The sequence below is a fragment of the Haliotis rubra genome, unplaced genomic scaffold (genome assembly GCF_003918875.1).
Source record: "Haliotis rubra isolate DU_JTF1 unplaced genomic scaffold, ASM391887v1 Scf1175, whole genome shotgun sequence".
Taxonomy (NCBI): domain Eukaryota; kingdom Metazoa; phylum Mollusca; class Gastropoda; order Lepetellida; family Haliotidae; genus Haliotis; species Haliotis rubra.
This window is the reverse complement of record NW_025765087.1, coordinates 203,276-226,704: the sequence shown is the minus strand read 5'-3', so window position 1 is coordinate 226,704 and position 23,429 is coordinate 203,276. Positions and strand designations below refer to the sequence as shown.

At 40.5% G+C, this 23,429-nt stretch overlaps 3 protein-coding genes across 5 annotated transcripts in view; 1 reads left to right on the top strand and 2 right to left on the bottom strand.

Moving 5' to 3' along the window:
* LOC124258639 (uncharacterized oxidoreductase MexAM1_META1p0182-like) overlaps positions 1-4,217 on the top strand; it is a 36,595-nt gene extending 32,378 nt beyond the window's left edge. For both annotated transcript variants that reach the window (XR_006893641.1, XR_006893640.1), the window contains one exon: positions 4,191-4,217. The gene's annotated coding sequence lies outside the window, so the exon portion shown is untranslated. The remainder of the gene's footprint in view (positions 1-4,190) is intronic.
* On the bottom strand, positions 818-1,192 carry LOC124258671 (cell wall integrity and stress response component 2-like). Its single transcript, XM_046692747.1, has one exon. The coding sequence runs from the start codon at positions 1,190-1,192 to the stop codon at positions 818-820; it is 375 nt and encodes a 124-aa protein (XP_046548703.1).
* Positions 4,218-7,241: 3,024 nt separating the features above from the next.
* Positions 7,242-13,435, bottom strand: LOC124258595 (uncharacterized oxidoreductase MexAM1_META1p0182-like). 2 transcript variants are annotated; one of them, XM_046692664.1, is made up of 9 exons: positions 13,254-13,427; positions 12,556-12,686; positions 12,186-12,281; positions 10,882-11,020; positions 10,242-10,282; positions 9,621-9,690; positions 8,634-8,670; positions 8,061-8,121; positions 7,242-7,643 (listed from the first exon to the last, which is right to left on the bottom strand). In XM_046692664.1, the coding sequence occupies exons 1-9, from the start codon at positions 13,285-13,287 to the stop codon at positions 7,479-7,481; spliced, it is 774 nt and encodes a 257-aa protein (XP_046548620.1). In that variant the 5' UTR covers positions 13,288-13,427; the 3' UTR covers positions 7,242-7,478. The 2 variants fall into 2 exon arrangements, with proteins under 2 accessions (XP_046548620.1, XP_046548626.1); XM_046692670.1 differs by having other exon boundaries at positions 7,483-7,643; positions 8,061-8,116; positions 13,254-13,435.
* Positions 13,436-23,429: the final 9,994 nt, after the last annotated feature.

Here is a 23,429-nt window from a genome sequence, read left to right as displayed (position 1 = left end):
CTGATTTAAACCTAAATGAACATCTTTGGGATAAAATTCAGAGGAGACTGAATAATGTTCCAATTATGTACTTCAAGAAATAAATTTTATACAGCAGTGTTATTCGAGCTGATTAGACATTGAAATCACAACTTGATTAGTCCCTGGTACTTGGCTGTGCTCCAAGAGAGATAGAGGGCTATTCTAAAGGGAAATGTAGTGAGATATGTAGTGCACAACCCTGTGCACTTAAAAGAACCCATGAATACGTTTGTATATGACCAGATGGTGGCCACATGGATACCTGCAGACACCTAGTTGCGGGTACAGCAACGTGCAGTTAACTTGGACAAAGTACTGTGACTGTCTGTCCCAGTCCACCTAGCTGTGAATGGGTACCTCGTAAGGATGGGAAAGCCGCAATAACTCGGTTCTCCTAGTGGCAGCAAGAGTTGTATGCGCCCCAGGTAGTTGAGATTGATAATAAGATGAGCCGTTGAGATTGACATCCAATGATCGAAGGAAAAAAATACCAGCGCCTTGAGCATGCACTAGTGCGTGGATATGTGCGCTATATAAATATCCAATAATCAATAAAAATAGTGAGACATGCGACGACAAATGGGCGGGACACCGACCATTGTTCACAACTAAACCATATAATCCCTCGAAGCAATATTTGCCACCTACCAAGTGCGTATGAATACATGATCTATGGATAGCGTACACGTGGATACATACATCGGTGATAGCCCATAATAACTCACAAGACACTAAATGGTACCCTGCACTAGCACTCGGTCACAACAGCTTATCAAACAGGTTGTCAGGCTATTTCTCAGGCTGCTGCTGCTTGTTGTAGCGATGCTGGTAGTGGTGCTGGAGCTGATGTAGGTCGGGCTGCTGCTGCTTGTTGTAGCGATGCTGGTTGTTGTGCTGGAGCTGATGTAGAACGGGCTACTGCTGCTTGTTGTGGCGATGTTGGTTGTGGTGCTGGAGCTGATGTTTGTTGGGCTGCTGCTGCTTGTTTAGCGATGCTGGTTGTGGTGCTTGAGCTGATGTTTGTCGCGCTGCTGCTGCTTGTTGTAGCGATGCTGGTTGTGGTGCTGGAGCTGATGTAGGTCAGGCTGCTGCTGCTTGATGTAGCGATGCTGGTAGTGGTGCTGGAGCTGATGTTTTTCTGGCTGCTGCTGTAGTTTGACGTGCTGCTCATAGTTTCTACGTGTTGTTGTTTTAGTGTTTTTTGATTGTGTTTGTGGTGCTGTTACTTATGTTGTTGTTTTGGGCTTTCCTGATATATGGTTGTGGTGACTTGGATGTTTGTTGGATTATACTGGTGTTTGTGGCTAACTACTTATATTGTATCTGTATTGTTTGTTGTGTATCTGTAACTGTTGCTGGTGTTGGTGTTCAGGCTGTCGCTTATGATGATTTCAGGTTGTTGCTGTTTGTTTGTTGATGTTGTTTGTGGTGGTGATGTTCTGGGGATATTGTTTGTGTGGCTGCTGAAGTTGGTTTTGGTTCTTAGGTACTGCTGAAGCTTCATGTGCAGATGTTAATTGCCACTCTGATGCCGGTATTGTTTGTGAGGCATATACCTGATTGTCGTTTGCGTCACACACACAAACTCACACGCGCACGCACGCACGCACAGACACACAAATACACTGATACATTGAAAAGCCAGGAATTGGGAAATGGTCGATGTCAGTCCACACATACTCACTTTCAGGTTACAGTTCAGGTATGGGAGCAGGAATTGCAGCAGTGTTTGCGAGAGAAGGCGCCAAACGCTCATTGACTGGCAGGAACCAGAACAGTCTGGAGGGAGTGGTCAAGAACTGCAAGACCGAAGCGTCTAGCGTAAACAGAAACCAATAGCGAGCCCTTGAGCTGGTATAGAAAGCCATATGCATTCTCATCCCTTAAATTCTATGCCCATCTATTCATAAATGGTCATTCATTCAGTGGTCCGTAGTGTCCAGGGCGTGATGATTGACTGCGAGTCGTATCCTTTTGGCGTGCCTTGACCGAGTACAACGATAAATTGTTACGTTTCAAATCGTGTCGGAATTCTTTAACCAGACCAGCAAATACATGAAATTCACATTCATATAGATCCAATGCTTTTTAATAGCGTGTTAACTATCTGTTTCAGGATGTTCTCACAAATGTGGGTGACGTCACACAGGATGTTTTTAGAAAAAACTCTGGTGGAAGCAACCAGGAAGAAGTTCGGGAAAATAGACATACTGGTGAGAACATGCAGCTACTTTAGAAGGGTTGGACGGACATATGCAAGTTAACCTTCTGTACCATCAGAAAGAGAAACTGCAATATTTCAGGTTCTTGTAAATAATCCGGAACCAAACACATCCGACTGAACTAAATGCTTGAAATTGAGGGTACTGGGTCTTGATAAGCCCGCCCATTTCACAGTGGCTCGTATACAGAGTCAGCACAAAAAACAACAACAAAACAAGTGAGTGATGTTGTGAAACTCGGTCCATGCAGTAGGGTTTCTTCAAGTCAGACCACTCTTTTAACTAACTCATTCTTTTCGGGACAAATAAAGGTTACTGCCCATCACTTCTCAGTCACGTGCTTTGTAGATCTGATTTCAAGGATCCATATCATAATGATACACTGTGGAGAAAAAAAGGCCATCATGTGACAAATCAGAGATTTCCATTCATTGCCAAATCATAACAGGCAGAGAAAAGAATCCATGTACACCCATCAGGGATCGGTACTTGGGCCATTTCTATCCATTGTCTATGTATTGTTCGTGATCTAGACTGCTTAACTCGACTGTTGTTGATGACACATAATTAGGTAAGGCTTCCGAAACCCTTAATAGGTTTGAGACCTTTCTTCAAACAAATCGCAGAAGGTTAAATAGCTGGGCAATACACTTCTCAAGATTCATACACTTTCATAAAACCTTGTTTAGAATCTTGGGTGGTAGTTAAAAAAAGAAATAACTTTACATTTGGAAAGTATCCAGAGGCTGCAAGAGTTATTTTCAGGAATTCAAAAAGATTGTCTATTCTATAACATTCAGAACAACAGACGTCCATTCTACAGAAAAGAAATAGCATTATGTTTTATGTCTAAAACAAGAAAAAACATTTTTCACGTGGCGTTTTTTTCAATGAAATTCTGCGTGTGGAGGAATGTATTTTCAGAAGTAAGAATTTGTAGTTCATTTTCAAAATGGGGCGGTGGGGTAGCCTAGTGGTTAAAGCGTTGGCTCGTCACGCCAAAGGCCCGGGTTCGATTCCCCACATGGGCACAATGTGTTAAGCCCATTTCTGGTTTCCCCCGCCGTGATATTGCTGGAATATTGCTAAAAGCGGCGTAAAACTAAACTCAGTCAGTCAGTCAGTCATTTTCAAAATTCAAATCAAGCAGGGAAACGTCTAATAACTCAGCTCCTCCTTACTATTCGGACGGTATGGGAAAAGTTACATACACAAATGAGACATGCAGCTAGTAGTAGACCATCTTTACAAATTTTGCTTAATTACAGATCCATCCTGCAAATGTCGTAACCCATACGAACTGACTGATCATAAAACTATATTTTGATTTACAAGCTGTAAGAGCATGCCCCTAGTCCTTTTTTCCCTTTGTGAGTAATATACTTAGGAGGTAAACATCATGTGTTGGCCAATTTCCGGGTGTTATTGAGTATTTGAAGTACGGAAATTCGTTTGGAAACGACGGCGTCAATACAACGGTGTGAGCGATGTTTGTATGTATTAATACGCAGACAATTTCCGGGAATCAAATACCATTTGATCACGTTTTTCAACCAATCAGATTAAAGAACACAGTGACTTTTGGTTTACAATGTAAAATAATGCACCGATTATATGGAAGATCCATTAACCAATAAGTTCAACATGTTTTGGTTTGGTGTAGAGTGGCTTTTACCATTACCATGGGTATATATTATGGCAATATCACCACGGACAAGCCCAGATATGGGATCCTGATCCAGATCTGTACCAATGTTGAAACCACTAGGCTAAACCATAGTTATAAGAGTCTACTCAAGACATCGGATGTTCGTTGGATGACTGGTGGATACCATGTTATAATCTTTGATCACATTGTTAATCACAAGATTCTCTGGAATATGTTCTCACATTGCTGGTTGTCAAACAAGTCCACAAACAACTGTAGTATCTTTTGTCCATGTTTAGGTGAACAATGCTGGGATCGCAGGTCCAAGTCCTCTGCAATCAGTGTCCAAAGAGCTCTACGACAGAATTATGGCCGTACACGTGGAGGCGAATGTGTTTTTCACACAGTTAGTTGCACCGTATCTGATTGAATCTAAAGGCACTTTCTTGTGAGTGAGTGTGGATAGTTTTACCATGGGTAGGCTTTTAGGCCTGACATTATTTTAAGGCACAGTGATTTCTGAAGATACTAAAAACAAAGCGCCTCAATACTTAGGACTAACCAATGTTTAACAGGAGGATATACTGGGCGCCACAAATTGTTCCTGTTTCGCAGCAAAAAAAAGAACAAAAGAAAAAAAAACGCTTGAGTTCTATTGAGGTTCCGTTTATACTTGAAGATAAGCATCACTGTTGATACATCCCTCATGGAGATACATCCCTCATGGAGGTATCAGAAGAGAGTGTTCAGCATGTGGTCAGATACAAATGTGCAAATATTTCGTTATAGTAGTAAAACTACATTAAATCAAATATACTAAGTGAATTTGTGTGGAGCTCCGCTTCAGCAGACAACCTCGAGCAGGTAATTATTTCTCTTGATAGGAATAGGCTGCATCACCAGTGTTAGTTGATGTTAAGTTGGTTGGTGTTACTGGAAGTGTTAAATTGAGTACACACATTAACAGCAAATGTATTTGCAAGCAATGCACAATACAGCTTACCCACCGGGTGTAACATTTACACTTTTATAGGAATGGTTAAACTGAGTTTTCTTGATAATCTTAAACAAAACTGGTATTCTGTCATCACTTGATGTATTTGTATACTACCCATCAAAAGTTTAGTCTCACTTACTTCAGACCACTGTTCTTAACTAGATTTTGCAACATAGTCCATTATATTTAAGGGTACTGTTTACACATGAACTGATATATTGTAAAACAAATTCGTAATGTTGAAAAGATAATTGCCATGAGTTCAATAAATGATGAAACTCAGTGAAAAAAGACAAATTCATAACAAAACTTTACACTAAAACGCAGCTGGTCACATGCATGATATTTGCACGTTCTTTTCAGCAATTCGATGCATGATCCTCGTTAGGTTTGCTGATGGTTCCCCGACGTTAGTGGAGAAATTCATCTTCGATGTAACCCTTCATATATACATAACATATGTGCTTTAGATGAGTCTAAACATTTGATGGGTAGTATATATAGAGCAGGTTGGTGAAAGCGAAAAGGGCATTAATGTAAGTTAGAATCCCAGGCTCAAACTGACGTTTATGGAAAGCACAGCAACAAAGAAACTATCTATCTATTGAGGATTAGTACTTACACCCAGAAGACTTTGCAGCTCAGAGGAGTGCACAATCCGACGTTTACAAATGGTTTTATGTATCAACATGCCTTCGACATGGCGTTGATACCTCCTTTTGATAACTGAGGCTATTGTTAATCATCAATTTCATCAGCTATTTACATCGCCTTACTTCATGAACGGTTGGCTTTCTCCAACAAATATCCTTGTTTGTTGTTAGTCCCGTTTATGCATATCATCTTGTTGTCTTTGTTAATCCCTGTTAGATGTATATAGGTCTCTTCGGTGAAGAATGACCTCCACACACTCGTGACTATCATCAGATTCTATTTGGTCTGGAGGCCACAATAGCTGGGAAATATATATGAAGGAATCGGTGATGACACCAGGTGTTCGCGGATTTGAAAGAAATCTAAAAAGAAAGTATTTACAGCCCGGCGCAGCAACACAGTACTACAGTAGCCAAGACGACCACGACATGAATAAATGTTTGTCGTGAGGACTAATACTGGACTCTAAATTCCGAAACAAGTTTCTCTTTAGATACATGAAAATTTGTTCTGGATTCAACAACTATGTTTGCAAGATCTACTTTCATATGTAAAGCCAGCTTGGTACCCCTATCTTGTGTTCTATGACGTTTCCATATTTGTAAAATGTGTGTCGGTGACCTCCGTCGTGTGTTGTTAGCAGCAGCAAATGCTTCAAACCTATACCCTTGTTTGTTTTCAGTTTATTAAAAATTCTATCCATATAGCTATAAAAACGGTAACGCTATTGTTCAGTGCATTATCATTTGCCGAAGCCCTCGGCCAACAACGGCACTCTCCATCCATCCTTCCATCCGTCAAGTAATTCTCTATTGTTGTTCTTATTATCATGGTCCACTTCACAGCATTTGCAGACTTGAACAGGTTTCTGCAAAGATAAAGCGCCCTATTCGAGGATCGATTAATGAGAAACCAGGCTGTAAGAGCCGGAAATACTAGTAGTTACAGGCATAATGTTTCCGCACAATGCGGAATCACGTGTTGTCTCTCAAGACTACAATGCTCACATATATTCTGGGTTGTTTTTACAAATACAAACGTCATACTTTAAAAATATACCAATTAGAAAAAAAGTTTAATACTATTTATATTACCAGCGAACATTGGGACCATGCGAACATTGGGACCATGCCAATCTTTTTAATAAATGATTAATGCTGACTCATCTTGGGGGCTTAGCCCAATACTGATTACTGAACATCTTAAATGTTCATGCTTTGAGTACACAGCCCTGTTGTTTGTATCCTCACAGTACATAATCGTCAGGTCCTGTTGATTGTCATTCCACATCTGTGCTTCCAATATATTTCATACATTACCATCACTTCACCTGATTTCTTCGAATATCCCATACTTGTTATGACAGAAAATGTAAACAAGGAATATCTGACCAGATGTGTTAACGTCTGCTATGCTTGTTCATGCGTGTTTAATGTCTGCAAACATATGGGTCACTGACGGTGACTCTGTTGAACAAACAAATCTATAGAAGGGGTGGGTGTGAACGTGTGGTGCTAACTGTGATAGACTGGCTTGATCGATTTGGTAACCACGTGTATTTCACTTATTTTTACAACACCTATGTTTACATCAGTAGTGACGGTAGAAAACTGCTAATAATCAACGATGACCGGACGAGACAGTGACTGAAGCTTGGACTCCCATCAACCTTCCCACCCAAACAAATAACCAACATGACTTCAGCATGTGCATCAATATTTATTTATATAAGCATAACTGGAACAGTATCTTGGTTTTCTTAACTGGCACTGTGTCAGTATTGTTAATATTTCAGGATTTGTTTGTTTTTAATTTGTACCATATAAATAGAACTCATATGTCAAATTTCATTGGTAATTGTCTAGCCTATGTGGTACACATCAGATACACAGTCTGCGATCGATGGAGGCATGTGGGCGTCTTGTGACCATCTGCCTTATGTAAGGACTGGTGTGGTCATTGTGTACCCACCATCGGCCCTGAAACATTCTCCAGTCACAAAGGCTGCTTTCTCCGAGGCTAGGAAAGCCACAATGTGACCAATTTCTTCTGCGGTACCCGCTCGACCAACTGGCGTTTCTTTAGTCACGGCACTCTCCATCTGGAACAGCGTGAATGAGTCAGTGAGAGAAACAATGTCGTTTATTCATCTTGTTATGAAGGAAAATGTATTTTCGAAAACCAGCCTGATTTACATTCATTACGAGACCGGTGAAGATCCGGGTTAGAATTGGTATTCAGCATCCCACGCTTGTCGTAAGAGACGACTAGATCGATGCTCATTCACTTGTCCAGACTCGATATGTATGCCGCCATACAGCTGCAATATTGTTGAGTGCGGCGTTAAACAACAGTCAATCATTACGAGAATTATTGATTAAATGATTTGTTGGTTCTGCGTGAATGACACCTGGTTATGGCAAGGTTCGTTTTCAATGTTTGACAAGTGGACATAAAAGTTACTCTTCTTATTAATTTTCGGTTTCCCCTCCAGGTATGGCAGCACCAACATAATTACCTTGGCCAAATCTTCTTTCGATAACAGGCGAGACAATATTTGAGTGGGTATGTAACCTGGGCTGAAACAGTGAAAACAACATCGTGAAAAGAACAATCGTGCCAAATACAACAATAACAAAAGACAACACATCTGACAGTGAATACAAACACAAAGTGTAACAGTCACAAGGATAGTGTTTACCTTCGTGTAACCAAAAGGACACATGATGTGCTGATTTACTGGTTTGTTCCAAAACTACTTCCTGTTTGTCAGTTCCAACTTCCTCCTTCATGTGCTCCACGTGTGCATGTATGAAGTGATCGATACTCTAAAATTGTAAGACTTGATAGATTACTGGTTTTACATAGTAGATATTATTGATTGTCACATGTCATTGTATCCCAATTGCGTAGATCGATGCTTCTGTTGTAGATCACTGGATTGTCTGGTCCAAACTATTTATAGACCGCCTCCGTATAGCTTGAATATTGCTGAGTGCGGCGTTTAACAACAAACAAAACCGAACATGCACTGACTAAAACAAGTCAACAGTACTTTCTAAATAAATATTACCTTTCTTTGTGTACTTACTTGACTGCATTCACGCGCACTCCGTGTGAAACCATTTCTGTAGAGAGAAATTTTGCTGTTTATTCGATTGTTGGTAAAGCTGTTTAGTAATATAGTGTCAACCAATTGCCTCCTGTGACAGGTATAGCTCCTTTAGAACCAAGAAAACTCGGAGTTCGTGTTCCATAAAACCATGTACTTCATGTTCAAGCTGAATCTGTTCATTACATATCGAGTGACTGATTTCGTTTAAAGCTATTTTTCTCTACAATATGCACTTGAATTATTACAAATGAACTTTCTGCCAACTGTGTGTGCTGAGCGGTGAGCATACGTGTTATGCCATCTTAACAATCACTGTGCTTACAGACGCTGGCCGTCGGTAGCACTGTGTAGGACTATAGTACCTCCGTCCGTCACTAGTACTTCTCTTCCAGACATGGTTAGAGTAAATGTCATATACTGGTGATGAGAGTACAGCCAACCTGTTATAGACGGAGTTATGGTCATCGTGATGCTTTTGAAATCATCCTCATTCCCAAATCATCTCATGTTCTTCTCACTAAATTTCGTAATTTACTCAGGTGCCTCCAACGTTGCCTCTTTAAAGGCTTTTCGTGTTACACATTGAGTGACTGATTTGGTTTAAGCTACTTTCCTATTTCAGAAGTTTCAGTTTCTGCACAATGTCAAAAAGAATTCCAGTATCAGTTTTTCTCTAACCTTTTAACTATCCACCATTTCTGTCTTTTCAACTATATATGATGTAAATATGGGGCTTGAGCTAGCCCTTATCACCTTTGCCTTGACTGGATTACAAATAATGGAGATGAAGCATTTCACTAGGTGTAGTTATATGTACAGCGTGATGTTTCGTCGTCAAAATTTAAATGCTTTGTTACAACCCACGATGATTGGATGCTTGATCAGTAAAGGTCTGCACAGCAAACTCTATCACCTCACATGAGTGGGCATTAAATGCTTTTCAGAAACGTTTTGCATTTTTACCATGTGCAAGGTATCTTGTGTATGTATCCAAGGCCGCCTTCGACATGACGTAGATACCGAATCCCGGAACCTGCACGGGAGAGAAGATTGATCATAAGTTGAATGGTCTTTGCATGATAGATGGAATTAACAGATGTAGATTGTTTACTCCAGTTCATACACATATCTAAAACGGCGCGGTAGGATAAGGTTCAATATTTGTCCCATCAAGGTAAGATTAGATCTGAGACTTTTTTTCGCTTTAGTTTTCAAAACAACATTATCTCCACACCTGAAATCACCATCTCCGACACATTTACCAGTATAACGGGGTGATGACAGAAAACAGGGTACACAATGGACACAAACAAGAAACCAAGTGACTTGCCAAATGCGACACCACAAAGGTGACATGCAGGTGTACAACGTTCCCATTTCCTTGTAAATTGGAATCTACCCACAACAAAAAGGGAGGAAGACACTTAAATTACCACTACTACTTCTTCCTTTACTCACACAACACTCACTTTGGTCATGCCTTGCTTTAGGATGTGGCCTATTCTGAAATCAATGGATTAGGTTTGAAGTAGGTTGGTTTTACAGGTTGTGAATCATTATTGTGTATGTCAACATCACACTCACAATTGTACTCGTGCCGCAAGATGAGATATTAACCACACATCCTGAAACAAAAAAGATGTGTTAAGCCCTATAACGACTGACATACGTAACATGCTACTGAAGAAAACAGGAAAATATCAGGTTTTAGATGTGGACATCTTATTTGTATCTTAGTTATTGGAAAATGTTTATATGACCTATGTTAGGTACTCAATACGTTTGGACCACTGCATCAAGACGTACAATCACATCCTTTGTCTGACACGAGGAGCAATTTGTGGCTGCAACACTCAGCATATACTCCTGTTAAACATTGTATTGTCCAAAATCTTGACGCACTTAATTATCTTCAGAAATCACTGGTTTAAAATAATGTCAGGCCAAAAACCATACACGTGGTAAGTAGAAACCCTTACCACATTCATAAGAAGTCTCTCTTAAAAGCAGAGTTGATTGTACAACTGTAACTGTATCATGACTATATCTTTGCTTCAGCAGCATTACTGCTGTATGATGTTGTTTGTAAGCAAACAATCCAGTGTTGTAAAATGTAAACACCAAAGGCTGGTGGAATATTGCTCGACATGAAAGAGAAGTGGACTATTGGAAAGTTAAAATCATCCTTTTTGTCATACAAACACACTCACTTACAAGAAAGTACCTTTAGTTTCAATCAAATACGGTGCAACTAACTGTGTCAAAAACAGAGGTGCCTCCACGTTTATGGCCATGACACTGTCGTACAGTTCTTTGGTCGTTGATTGCAGTGGGCTGATCCCTGTGATCCCAGCATTGTTCACCTAAACACAAACAAAAGATAACACAATTGTTCATGTACATTTTAAACAACCAGTAATGTAAGGACTACTGCACATATTCCAGAGAATCTTGTGATTAATAATATCAGTATACACCACTTATCCAATGAACATCCGATGTCTTGAGTGGCCTCATATAAGTATTGTTTGGCCTAGTGGTTCCAAAATGGGTTCAGATCTGGATCAAGATCGTGGTGATATTGCCATAATATGTACACATGGCAATGGTAAAAGCTCTACACCAAATGGCTCTACCCCAAAGCAAGGCATGTTTAATTTAATGGTTAGTGGATTCTCCGTGTAATCGGTGTATTAGTTTAAATTATTTTACTCACAAAGGGAAAAATCATCAGGGGCATGCTCTTACAGCTTATAAATCAAATTATATTTTATAATGAGTCAGTTCGTGTGGTGCCGACATTTGCGGGATGGATCTGTAACTAAGCCAAATTTGTAAAGATGGTCTACTACAAGCTGCATGACCTATTTGTGTATTCCAGTACCGTCAGAATAGTAAGAAAGGGCTGAGGTATTAGATGTTTCCATGCTCGATTCGATTTTGATATTGAAGTAGAAATTCTTACTCCTGAAAAGACATTGTTCCAAAATCGGATTTTCATTGGACAAACACCACATGAAAAATGCTTATTCTTGTTTCAGACATAAATCATAATGGCTATTACCTTCATGTAACCTAAACTTATAAATGCCATAGAATAGAGAATATTTCTGAATTCCTGATATAGTTCTTGCAGAGTCCATCTACAAACTTTCCAACTGTAATCGTAGTTCTTTTTCACTACCATCGAAGATTCTAAACACAGTTTTATGAAAAGTGTGAAAATCTATAGAAGAAAATTGCCCAGTAGCTTAACTTGTTTTCATTTGTGTTAAAAGAGATCTCAATGCTATTCAGGTTATCGGAAGCCTAGTTGCCATATACTCTGTACACGAGCCATTTTTCAATGATGGTCTTATGTCGCGATTATCAAGACACAGCACCATCAGTTTCAAGCAGTAAGTTCAGCTGAACGTGTCTGATTCCGGATTATCCACAAAACGTGAACTATTGTTTTCTTTCTGATGGTACAGAAAGTATGCAAGCATATGTCCGTCCAACCATTCTAAAGTAGTTGCATGTACTCACCAGAATGTCTATTTTCCCGAACTTCTTCCTGGTTGCTTCCACCACAGTCTTTCTGAAAGCATCCTGTGTGATGTCACCTACATTTGTGAGAACATCCTGAAACAGAACGTTATTGAAAACCATTCTATCTATATGAATGTGAATTCCCTCTACTTGCCAGTGAGGAAATAGAGCCGATAATTGGTTAAGGAACGTTTTTTCCAAGGCACGCCTCAACATGTCCTTGAGGACAGAAATCCCTGTCAATCATGAAACCAGGGGCAAGTATTGTAGGGTCATGTCTTCATGAATAAATCGGCATATATAAATGTATAGAAATGGATGCGGATTTCTCCATCAACTCAAGATTTCTCTATTGATTCCTATTTACGTCAGAAGCTTCCGTCTTGCAGTTCTTGGCCACTTCCTCCAAATTCTTCTCGTTCCTGCCAGTCAGTGACAGTTTGGCTCCTTCTCTCGCAAGTACTGTTGCAATTCCTGCCCCAATTCCTGAACTGGAACCTGAAAGGAAGAACGTGCTGACTGACATCTTACAATCATTTCCCAATTCCCAGCTCTTGATTGTGTGTGTGTGCGCGTGTGCGTGTGTACAAGTGAATTGAGTTACATCTTCTTTTGCAATTACGCCAAGCTTGTACGAGCCAATGATTCAGGTTGAAATTGTCACAGTAAGTGTTTAGAAAAAGATTTCATCCTATCTGATGATGTGCACTGTTGAGTGTTTAGTGGGTTAAAGGTGGCTACCATCGTTACATGCATCGGCGTTTGGGCTTTCGATAAAATAGGTTTTTCCTTCAGTACAGTGAGGTATGTGATTAACGTAACCTAAATATCGTTTAAAATTAACTCATCATCTCCTCGTACAACTAGTATTTGTCTCACATACCAGTATCCGGACATACAAACATCCTCATACAACCGACGCTATGAGCAATTTCATCTGTAATAAGCACAACTTTTGCCACTGTAACCATCCCTACGTGTGTCCTACATACCAATCTCCTGGAATATATAGACATGACATGCAGATCTTTACACAACTTATAATTACACCATGAATAATCTCACCTGTGACGAGCGCAACTTTTCCTCTCAATGCCATGGCAACAGGAATTCACTGATCCAGCGGCTGTTTCTTCGAATTACAGTTTTACGTATTTCACGACTATGGTTTAGCTTAATATATCGCTACAGCTTCACCCGGCGTAGTCACATGCAGCTATGTGCACTCTTGCACGTGGTGGGAGATAGAACACTCTGTCGTTGTGTAACCTTGACACCAAACGTGACTGTGCACCGCACAATGTGTACCACCAGCAGTTTCTGGTTGTAGCTTGAGATAGCTATTTGATGATGGGACAAGCAAACATGACTTGACATATATATATATATATACTGAGTCTAAAAAGAAACTTCACAAAATGTAATTTGAAAAATAATGAATAATCTTTCTCTGATGATACATCTATGTATCCGAAATGGGATCCCTATCTTTCGACTCTAGAAAAACGTTAGCAAAACCCACTCAAACCCATCCATTCGTCGTGCAAATGACGTAAGTGCCAAATCAGGTTTTGCACGTGCAGTCGATCACGTGATCTTCACATCGAAGTTTTCTTCATATGCACGTGTTTGCATTGGCCTCAAGAATTGGAAAAACTCACTTTTAAACCACAGTTCTAACGGTACTTGAAATACCACGATTGTCAAATGTGCAACGTGAACGTGCCGTTGGCATGTTGCAAGCGGGAAGATCAGTTATTGACGTCGCAAGAGCAATGGGATGCAGCCGTCGTACTGTGTATGACTTGCGAGGTCGTCTACAACAAACTGGCACCACTTCTGATCGCCCAAGGTCGGGTCGTCCACGTGTGACGTCACGAGCAGAAGACCGTCAATCGTCCTACGTCACCTATGTGACAGATTTCTGCCGGCTACACGAACCAGGGCTGAGATGTTTAGAGGTCGACTGTCCTCACAGACCATTCGAAATCGGTTGCGGGCTGCCAATCTCCATTCTAGACGTCCATATCGTGGTCCAATATTGATGCCGTCTCATCAACGTCAACGTCTGCTGTGGGCCCAACGTCACCTCCGATGGACCCAGAGAGATTAGCATCGAGTCGTCTTTAGCGATGAATCCAGGTTAACCCTCAGATTCGGGGACGGCAGGCATAGAGTCTGGAGACGACGTCGTGAACGGTATGCCCAATGTTGTGTACAGGAAGTCGAGATTCGGGGGCGGAAGTTGCATGGTGTGGGGTGCTTTCTGTGGGAACAACCGTTCCCGACTTCTGGTCATCCGTGGAAACCTCACAGCTGCTGCTTACCGCGACCAGGTGCTCACCCCAGAACTCGTTCCTTACATGGCGGCTCATGGCCCAGGTCTACAGTTCCAGCATGATAATGCTCGACCGCATTCCGCGATGTTGACACGAAATTTCCTTCGTTTTGCTTGAATCAACGTCATGGACTGGCGAGGTCCCCTGACCTTAATCCAATAGAGCACGTTTGGGATGCACTTGGGAGAAGGCTTCGTGGTCTTAGGAACCAACCTCAGAATTTGCAGGAACTTGGCGCTGCCTTGAAAGAGCAATGGCGCAGAATCCCCAACCACGTGTTCACAAGCATCAGGCAGTCGATGAGGAGACGGTGTTTGGCAGTGGTGAATGCGCGGGGCGGCCATACACTATATTGAACTGAGAATTTTCTCATTTTCATTCTTGTGACTTGATATTCTGTATACCCAAGTTTTGGAACGGCGGTGTAGCCTAATGGAACTGATTATGGCACTGTCATTGTATCGGGTACATCACACAGATCTCAGCAATGAAATAATAACAATTTAACCATCTTCCCATCTCTTGTTCTTTCATAGTGCCCTGAAGAAAGAATGTGAAGTTTCTTTTTTGACTCAGTATATACTTATAATATACGGACGTATTTACGGCCGCTTCCGTGCTGTAATGGTTAGAGCGTCCGCCCGGAGAGCGGAAGGTCGCGGGTTCGATCCCCCATCGCGTTATACCAAAAGACATTAAAATATGGTACTTGTTGGCGCTCGGCATGAATTGGTAAAACAAGGACTGGTCGGCTCGTAGTCAGTAGATTGTGTCTGAGTTGGGTATTCATGCATCACTGTGGCATGGTATCTCAGCGAGGTAGCACTATAAACCCAGCTTAAGTCTGGGCTAGTGCAATCAGCCACAAATACACATACACAGGCATGCACGTCGTCAAATGAGCGAAATATTCTAGTACGGTTTAACTCACTAAACACTCAACAGTGCACATTATCAGATAGGATGAAATCTTTTTCTAAACACTTACTGTGACAATTAAAACCTGAATCATTGGCTCTTGTATAAAGCTTGGCGTAATTGCAAAAAGAAGATGTAACTCAATTCACTTGTACACACGCACACGCACACACACACAATCAAGAGCTGGGAATCGGGAAATGATTGTAAGATGTCAGTCAGCACGTTCTTCCTTTCAGGTTCCAGTTGATGGAAGCTCAACACGACTTCACATAGAATCATATGATTGAATGTAGTTTCATTGCCGAATTCGCTGTTACAAATACCACACACAATTTATCGTCCAGAACACACATCAAACGGCTGTGAAACCACGTCCGTATACTACACATGTACCAAGTCACGATTGTTTGACTCATCATCAAATAGCTATCTCAAGTGCTTCTTTGCCATGAACAGTTACTGTGGGACACTGCTACTAAACACCATTTCCATCTATGTTTAATATCAATCTCATCAACAGCATGCATACACCGAACATGCACGGACTAAAGCAAGTCAACAGTACTTCCTATATAGGTATAACCTTTCTTTGTGTACTTACTTGACTGCATTCACGCGTACTCCGAGTGAAACCATTTGTGTAGAAAAAATTTAAGCTGTTTATTTGCTTGTTGGTAAAGCTACTTAGTAATATTTTATTATCCAGTTGTCTTCTGTGACAGGTATAGGTCCTGTTGGATAAAGTAACGTGCTTCATATTCATGCTAAATCTTTTCATCTTATGTGTTTAAGAAATGTTTTTCAAGAGTTGTTTGTGCCAATACGTTATTACATATCAAGTCACTGATTTGGTTTAAAGCTACATTGTACTTTCATATTTCAGAAGTTCAGTTTCTGCACAATGTCAAGAGAAATCCTAGTATCACATAGTTTTCCCCATACAAATGAAATCGTATGACCTTTTAACTGTCCATCACTCCTGTCTATGTAGAGAATCTTTTCAAGTATAATGGATGTAAAGATGGTTTTGAAGTAGCAGTTACAAAGTGAAATATGTAGCCCATATCACCGCATATGTTTCCTATGCCTTAACTAGATTACAAAAAATGGAGATGAAGCATTTCACTAGGTGTAGTGATACGTACAGCGTGTTGTTTCGTTGTCAAAATTTGAATGCTCGATTACAACCGACGATGATCAGATACTTGATCAATAAAGGTCTGCACAGCACATGAGTGGGCAACACATGGTTTTCAGAAACGTTTTGTATTTTTACCATGTGAAAGGTATCTTGTGAATGTGTCCAAGGCCGCCTTCGACATAACATTGAATGATCTTTGCATGACAGATGAAAGTAACAGATGTAGATCATTTACCTCAGTTCATACAGATATCTAAAACGATGAAGTAGTATAAGGTTTGCTTTGGGGGCCATCAAGATAAGGGCATGTTATGACCCCTAATGTGCTGTTCATTTATTTCTTAAACATGAGAAAATCGGATTGGATCTGAGACATTTTTCTGTTTAGTTTTCAAGAAGACAATAACTGAACACTGTAAATCACCCTCTCCGACAAGGTATAACTTTACCATGTAGATTCATGGGGTGATGATAGAAAACAGGGTACACAGTGGACACAAACATCAAACCATGTGACTTGCCAAAAGAGACACCACAAAGGTGGCATGCAGGTGAATAACGTTCCCTCGCTTTCTTTTGAATCTCTCAATAACAAAAGAGAGGAAACTTAAATTGCCACAACCTATTCTTTCTTTACTCACACAACACTCACTTTGCTTTAGTGTGTGATATGCGTGGCCTTTTCTAAAACACATCGACTGGGTTTGAAGGGGGTTTGTATTACAGGTTGTGAATCATTCTTGTATTTGTCAACATCACATCCAAGTCACCACAACCATATATCACGAAAGCCCTACAACATCACCTAGAAATCACATTAGCAGTACGTCAAACTGCAGCAGCATCCCGACAAACATCAGCTCCACCAGCACCAGAACCAGCACCGCTACATCAAGCAGGAGCAGCCCGACCTACATCAGCTCCAGCACCACTACCAGCAGCGCCACAACAAGCAGCAGCAGCCCTGACCTACATCAGCTCCAGCACCACTACCAGCAGCGCCACAACAAGCAGGAGCAGCCCGACCTACATCAGCTCCAGTACCACTACCAGCATCGCCACAACAAGCAGCAGCAGCCCGACCTACATTAGCTCCAGTACTACTACCAGCATTGCTACAGCAAGCAGCAGCAGCCTGACCTACCAGTGGTAAGCGCAACTTTTCCTCTCAATGCCATGGCAAAGGAAATTGACTGGTCCAGAGTTTGTTTCTTCGAATCACACTTTTTCTTATTTCACAACAACGTACGAGGTAAGTTAATATAACTTTACAGCGTCAACCGGCCAGGTCACACGTTACTATGTGCTCTCTTGCCTCTACTGTGAGTAAGTACATGTTCTATGCTTGCGTTACCTTGACACCAAAACCTGATTCAGCACCGTACACTGTTGCCTATGAATAGGCGGTACAACCTGATCCCTTGAGTGATGTATGGCTGTGTGTTGATTTTGCGTGTCAATGTATCAACGTTTTCGACATCAAAGGTGTCTTTTACAAATTACACGTCTGCCTTCGACATGGCGTTGGTACCTCCTTTTAATAGCTGAGCTTTCGTGAATCATTAATTACATCAGTTATTTATATCGCCTTATTTCATGAATAGTTGGCTTCCTCCAACAAGTATACTATTTTGTGAGTGAGTGAGTGAGTTAAAATTTTACATCGCATCAGCAATATTACAGCCATATAGCGATGAAAACAAGGTAATCATTTTAAAATATCTGTCCACAAAGGACAGTAAAACCAACTAAACTATCACAGATATATATCTAAAACTATTAATGAAATCTAACATACTTTAACAATAGAGGACGATACAATACAAAACAGGCTATAGATCGCCAACAACTGAAGGTGGATCACCATATTAAGGACCATTGGTATACTCTTTTGTTGTTAATCCCGTTCATGCATACCATCGTATTGTTTATCCCTGTTACATGTATATAGGTCTTTTCTGTGATGAATGACTTCCACACACTCACATCATCAGATTCCATTTGGTCTGAAAGTCAAAACAGCTGTGAAAAAATACATTAAGGAATCAGTGATGACATAAGAAAGTATTTACAGCCCGGCGTAGCAGGGTAATACCACAGTAGCCAACATGAGTACGACATGAATAAATTTTTGTCGTGAAGATCAATAGAGGACGCTAAGTTATGCTGTGGATACAGGTATTTTGTTATGGTTCCAATACCTATGTGTGTATGATGTACTTTCATATGTACAGCCAGCTTGGTACCCCCTATCTTGCAACTACCCAAAAGTGGAATTCTGATCTCGCAATACGGTTGAAGATTAGCCAAGACTTACAAGAACACTCTCCATCCATCCTTCCATCCGTCAAGTAATTCTATATTGTCGTTCTTAGTATAATGACCCACTTCACAACTTTTGCAGACTTGAACAGGTTTCTGCAAAGATAAAGCGCCCTTTTTCAGTATCGATTTATGAGAAACCAGGCTGTAAGAGCCGGAAAAAACTAGTAGTTACAGGCATAATGTTTCCGCACAAGGCGTAATCACGTTTTGTTTCTCAAGACTACAATGCTCGCGCGCATGCCTATTACAAGTTGTATCTCAAGCAGCCTTACCTTTCGTCGCGCGCGGATCGGTACACGTGTATGCAAACCCAAGTAGGCCAGCCACTGCAAGATCAGTTGAAAAGAATCCCTTAAAGTGTCATCAGGAGATTGATTAGAACCATGCCACTTCATTTTAACAAATGGTTGATCTTGACTCATCTTAGGGGCATAACCCAATTGGGTTTTTTTATTATTTACCTTGTTTTAACGTATTTATAGGTACAGTACATGTAGTCAAGGTGTGAAGTTGATAGGTACAATGGTGCTGATATACAAGATATACAAAACAATCAATGATATTTCTATAGAAACAGTCTGCAAATGCCATCAGATAGCACCATAATGTATTTATGTATGTATGTATGTATCTGTATGTAAGATGTATGTATGTATGCATGTATGCATGTATGTATGTATGTGTGCATGTGTGCATGCATGTATGTACGTATGTGTGCATGTGTGCATGCATGTATGTACGTATGTGTGCATGTGTGCATGCATGTATGTACGTATGTGTGGTATGTATGTACGTATGTGTGGTATGTATGTATGTATGTATGTATGTATGTATGTATGTATGTATGTATGTATGTATGTATGTATGTATGTATGTATGTATGTATGTATGTATGTATGTATGTATGTATGTATGCATGCATGTGCGCATATGTGCATGTATGTATGTATGTATGTATGCAACAATTTCACAGTCCCAGAAGAGATGGGTAATTGATTCAATGTTATATTTACAAAAACCACAAATGGGAGAGTCTATAAACTTGATCTTAAACAAAAACTGTTTTGTAGGTAGAATATTAGGGATAATTCTGTGTTGTAACCATCTTAGATCCGTGCTGAAGGTACACTTCCATGGGATAATAACCAAGTAGCACATCCTTCCAAAACTGATTAGTTAAGATTGGAGTAACAATGCAACATTTTTAATATAATTACTATGTGCAGACCATTGGTACATTTCACGTAACACACTTCTGAAAAATAGGTAATCCCACCTATTTGATTTCTGTAATAACTTTCTTACCCATCCAAGCTTTTGGGCAGCAATTGTCTCTTTGATGTTTGGCACCTTTAATCCACCATGTTTACGAGAGATGTAATAATGTCCCTTTTCACTTTGTCTGGTTTTCCTTTCCAAATGAATCTAATACATAGGTTTTGAAGTTTATCTGAAACATGATCTGGAGGATTTGGTAGTGTAGCAAATAGGTGATTTTATTTAGGAAGCAGGAATAATTTCAAAACTGTGTTTCTTCCAAACGAAGGGAGTGTTCGTGCTGACCAGGTTTTCATTTCTTCCGTAATTTGAGACACTTTATCAGAATAATTGTTTTCAACCATAATTTTTAAATCTACGTCAAAATGAATACCTAAAAGTGTAAATTCAGTGTGAGACCAGTCAAAATTCCAGTCTTTAAATAATTTTAGTCTTGATCTCTTTTTTGATCCTATCCAAGTTAGTTTTGGTTTTTTTCAATATTAAATTTTAACCCAGAGAATCTTTCAAAGAATTGTAATGTATTTAAGGCAGCATAAAGACAACTTTCGGAAACATCAGGCGCATCGTCGTATCATCAGCAAATTGTGACATAATGTCTCAATAGTGTCATTTTTTATTCCTCTTATATGCTAATTATTTTTTATCATTAATGCCAAAACTTCTACACAAACCAAAAATGCAAACCCATGTAGACCAGCCACTGCAAGATCGGTTGACAAGAATCCCTTAAACTGTCATCAGGAGATTGATTGGGACCATGCCTCTTCATTTTAACAAATGGTTGATCTTGACTGATCTTAGGGGCATAACCCAATACTGATTAAGCCATGTTAAATGTTCATGCTTTGAGTAAATTGCCCTGTTGTTTGCATCCTCACAATGCATAACCATCAGGTGCTGTTGACTGTCATTCTTCATCTCATCCATTACGATAACTTTACATGCGGTTTCAACTGATCTTCTTGTTCGTGCGTGTTTAATGTGTGCAAACATATGGGTTTACGCACACGTGACTGTAATTTATTTATACGAGGGGTGGGTGAAACCGTCTGAGTCTCACTGAAAGAAACTGGCTTCATCGATTTGGTAACCATGAATATTTCACGTATTTTTATAACGCGTATCAGTAGTGACGGTTGCAAAATGCTACTGATCAACGATGGCTGGACGAGGGGATACAGTGACAGAACATAACACTTTCATGTTGTGCACATACAGCACATATGACAAGCATCTGATAACGTGCTGGGGCTTTACAAACATGTGTGTTTGACTAGCATTGGACCTGTTCCGAAAGTCTGCAAATCACAGACCGAGACACACTGATCATTGTGGCTACAGCTCATTAAGTTCCATTCGTTGGAAGCTTGCTTTGGTCTTAATCGTGTTAAATACTCTTTGTTATGTACATGTCAATTTCATCCTCAATAACTAGTTCATGGTAAGTGAATTTTGAATAAGGATCCAAGAACATTGCTACTTCAGAGGGTGAAACACAAAACACGTTGTTTTGATCTGGAATATGTACTTAACGTCCTTGTGAAATGCAATAGAATGTATTTAGTTCGAGGTAAGTAGTTTAGGGAGCGATTGGTACAAATGTGTCAAAAAATATGTTTATTTGTAGCCTGTCAGGTTTGTACACATTCGTTCTTCAGTGTAAATGCATATTGGCAGATTTCCTAGTCATGTCGATCCTTTGTGTGTGCGTGCTTGCGTGCGTGTATGTGTGTGTGTGTGTGCCTGCCTGTGAGTCAGTAATCCACAATTCCCATCCTTCAGATGGACTTATGAGAGTGAGCGAGTGAGTATGGTTAAACAATATTCCAGCAATATCACGGCGGCGGACACTAGAAATGGGCTTCACACATTGTACCCATGTGGGTCTTCAGCGTGACGAGCGAACGCTTAAACCACTAGGCAACACCACCGCCCGGGTATATGTACGGTTGGTAAAACGAGAAGGGAGATTTCAGTTGCTTGTAATTCAGTCAGACCGACTTATCTCATTTTAGATTGATAGCCTCCCTTTTGCAAGCGCTCCAGAGGAGGAAAACAGTTTAATCTTTACAATGCACTCGTGTTTTGACACACTTCAGCGCTCAAACTGTAGTCTTGCCTAGTGTGTCAACGGGGTCGAAAACATTCCACGTTGTGACACCTGTGTAAAGCAGGCAATCACATGAACAGTTGCCTTGACACTGTTCATTTGCATGTTATTGTGCTGTTTCGAGGGAATTGGGGGGAATCAACGGAGATGGTAAAAGATGTCCATATGCGCACGTGTAATCGTTGGGACACAAAATTTACAGTTTATGTGGATGGGTATGTCGTGAGTGAGTTAGTTTATTTTACGCCGCTAATAGCAATATTCCAGCAATATCGCGGCGGGGGACACCAGAAATGGGCTCCACACATGGAACCCCTGTGAGGAAACGAACCCGTGTCTTTCGGCATGACGAGCGAACGTTTTACTCACTAGGCTACCCCACCATCCCGGGTGGGTCTGTAACGTCATGAGGTGTAATCCCTAATACTCCTAGAATGAAATGACATTTGGTCACTTGATATAACGATTGGTAATGTTGGTTGTAGAAGACGATTTAATGGGTGAGCGAGTTCGTTTGTTGTCTAATTTAACGGTGCACCAGCGAGATTTCAGCTACATGGTGGCGGCGTGTAGATAATCGAGTCAGGACTGGACAATCCAGTGATCAACAAGTTTCATGTAAACTTTATCAGGTGGATATTGAAAAGACGACAGAACTGCAAGATTACGGGGGTTAAACACGAATGTCACAAACTCAGTAACGGGTATACCCACCTTGTGCAGCGAGAACAGCAGCGCAATGTCGACACATAGGGTGCGTTGCATATCGGGAATCGCTCAGAGTTAGCAAATAAATCACATATCCCATGCTTCCAACAGCTCGAAGCGTTTCTCACTCTTCCAAAATCGCGGAGTAATTACCATTTGCTCGCCTGGCCATAATGAAGAACGTATTAGAAGAGTCTCGATGACGTGCCGATTAAATAATAATTGTTGATGACTACATTGAACCTGTGGAACAAACTGAGGATGCTTGGATGTAAGCTGCCTTTGCTTATTTCCCAGCTTATCAAGACAAACAATATTTTTGTTCAGTCGTCGAATTCAAATTTCCGTAGGTCGCCATTTTGGTTTGAGAATGAAGCAGCTTCATCCAGCGATTGGTGCGTTTGAAAGTTGCACTC

Coding starts and splice junctions, on each gene's coding strand:
- LOC124258595 (XM_046692664.1), bottom strand. CDS start 13,287: ATGGCATTGAGAGGAAAAGTTGCGCTCGTCACAG. Junction 12,687..13,253: donor AAAAGTTGCGCTCGTCACAG/GTGAGATTATTC, acceptor TCTTCCTTTCAG/GTTCCAGTTCAGGAATTGGG. Junction 8,122..8,633: donor GTGCGCGTGAATGCAGTCAA/GTAAGTACACAA, acceptor TCACTGTTTCAG/CCCAGGTTACATACCCACTC.
- LOC124258671 (XM_046692747.1), bottom strand. CDS start 1,192: ATGAGCAGCACGTCAAACTACAGCAGCAGCCAGAAAAACATCAGCTCC.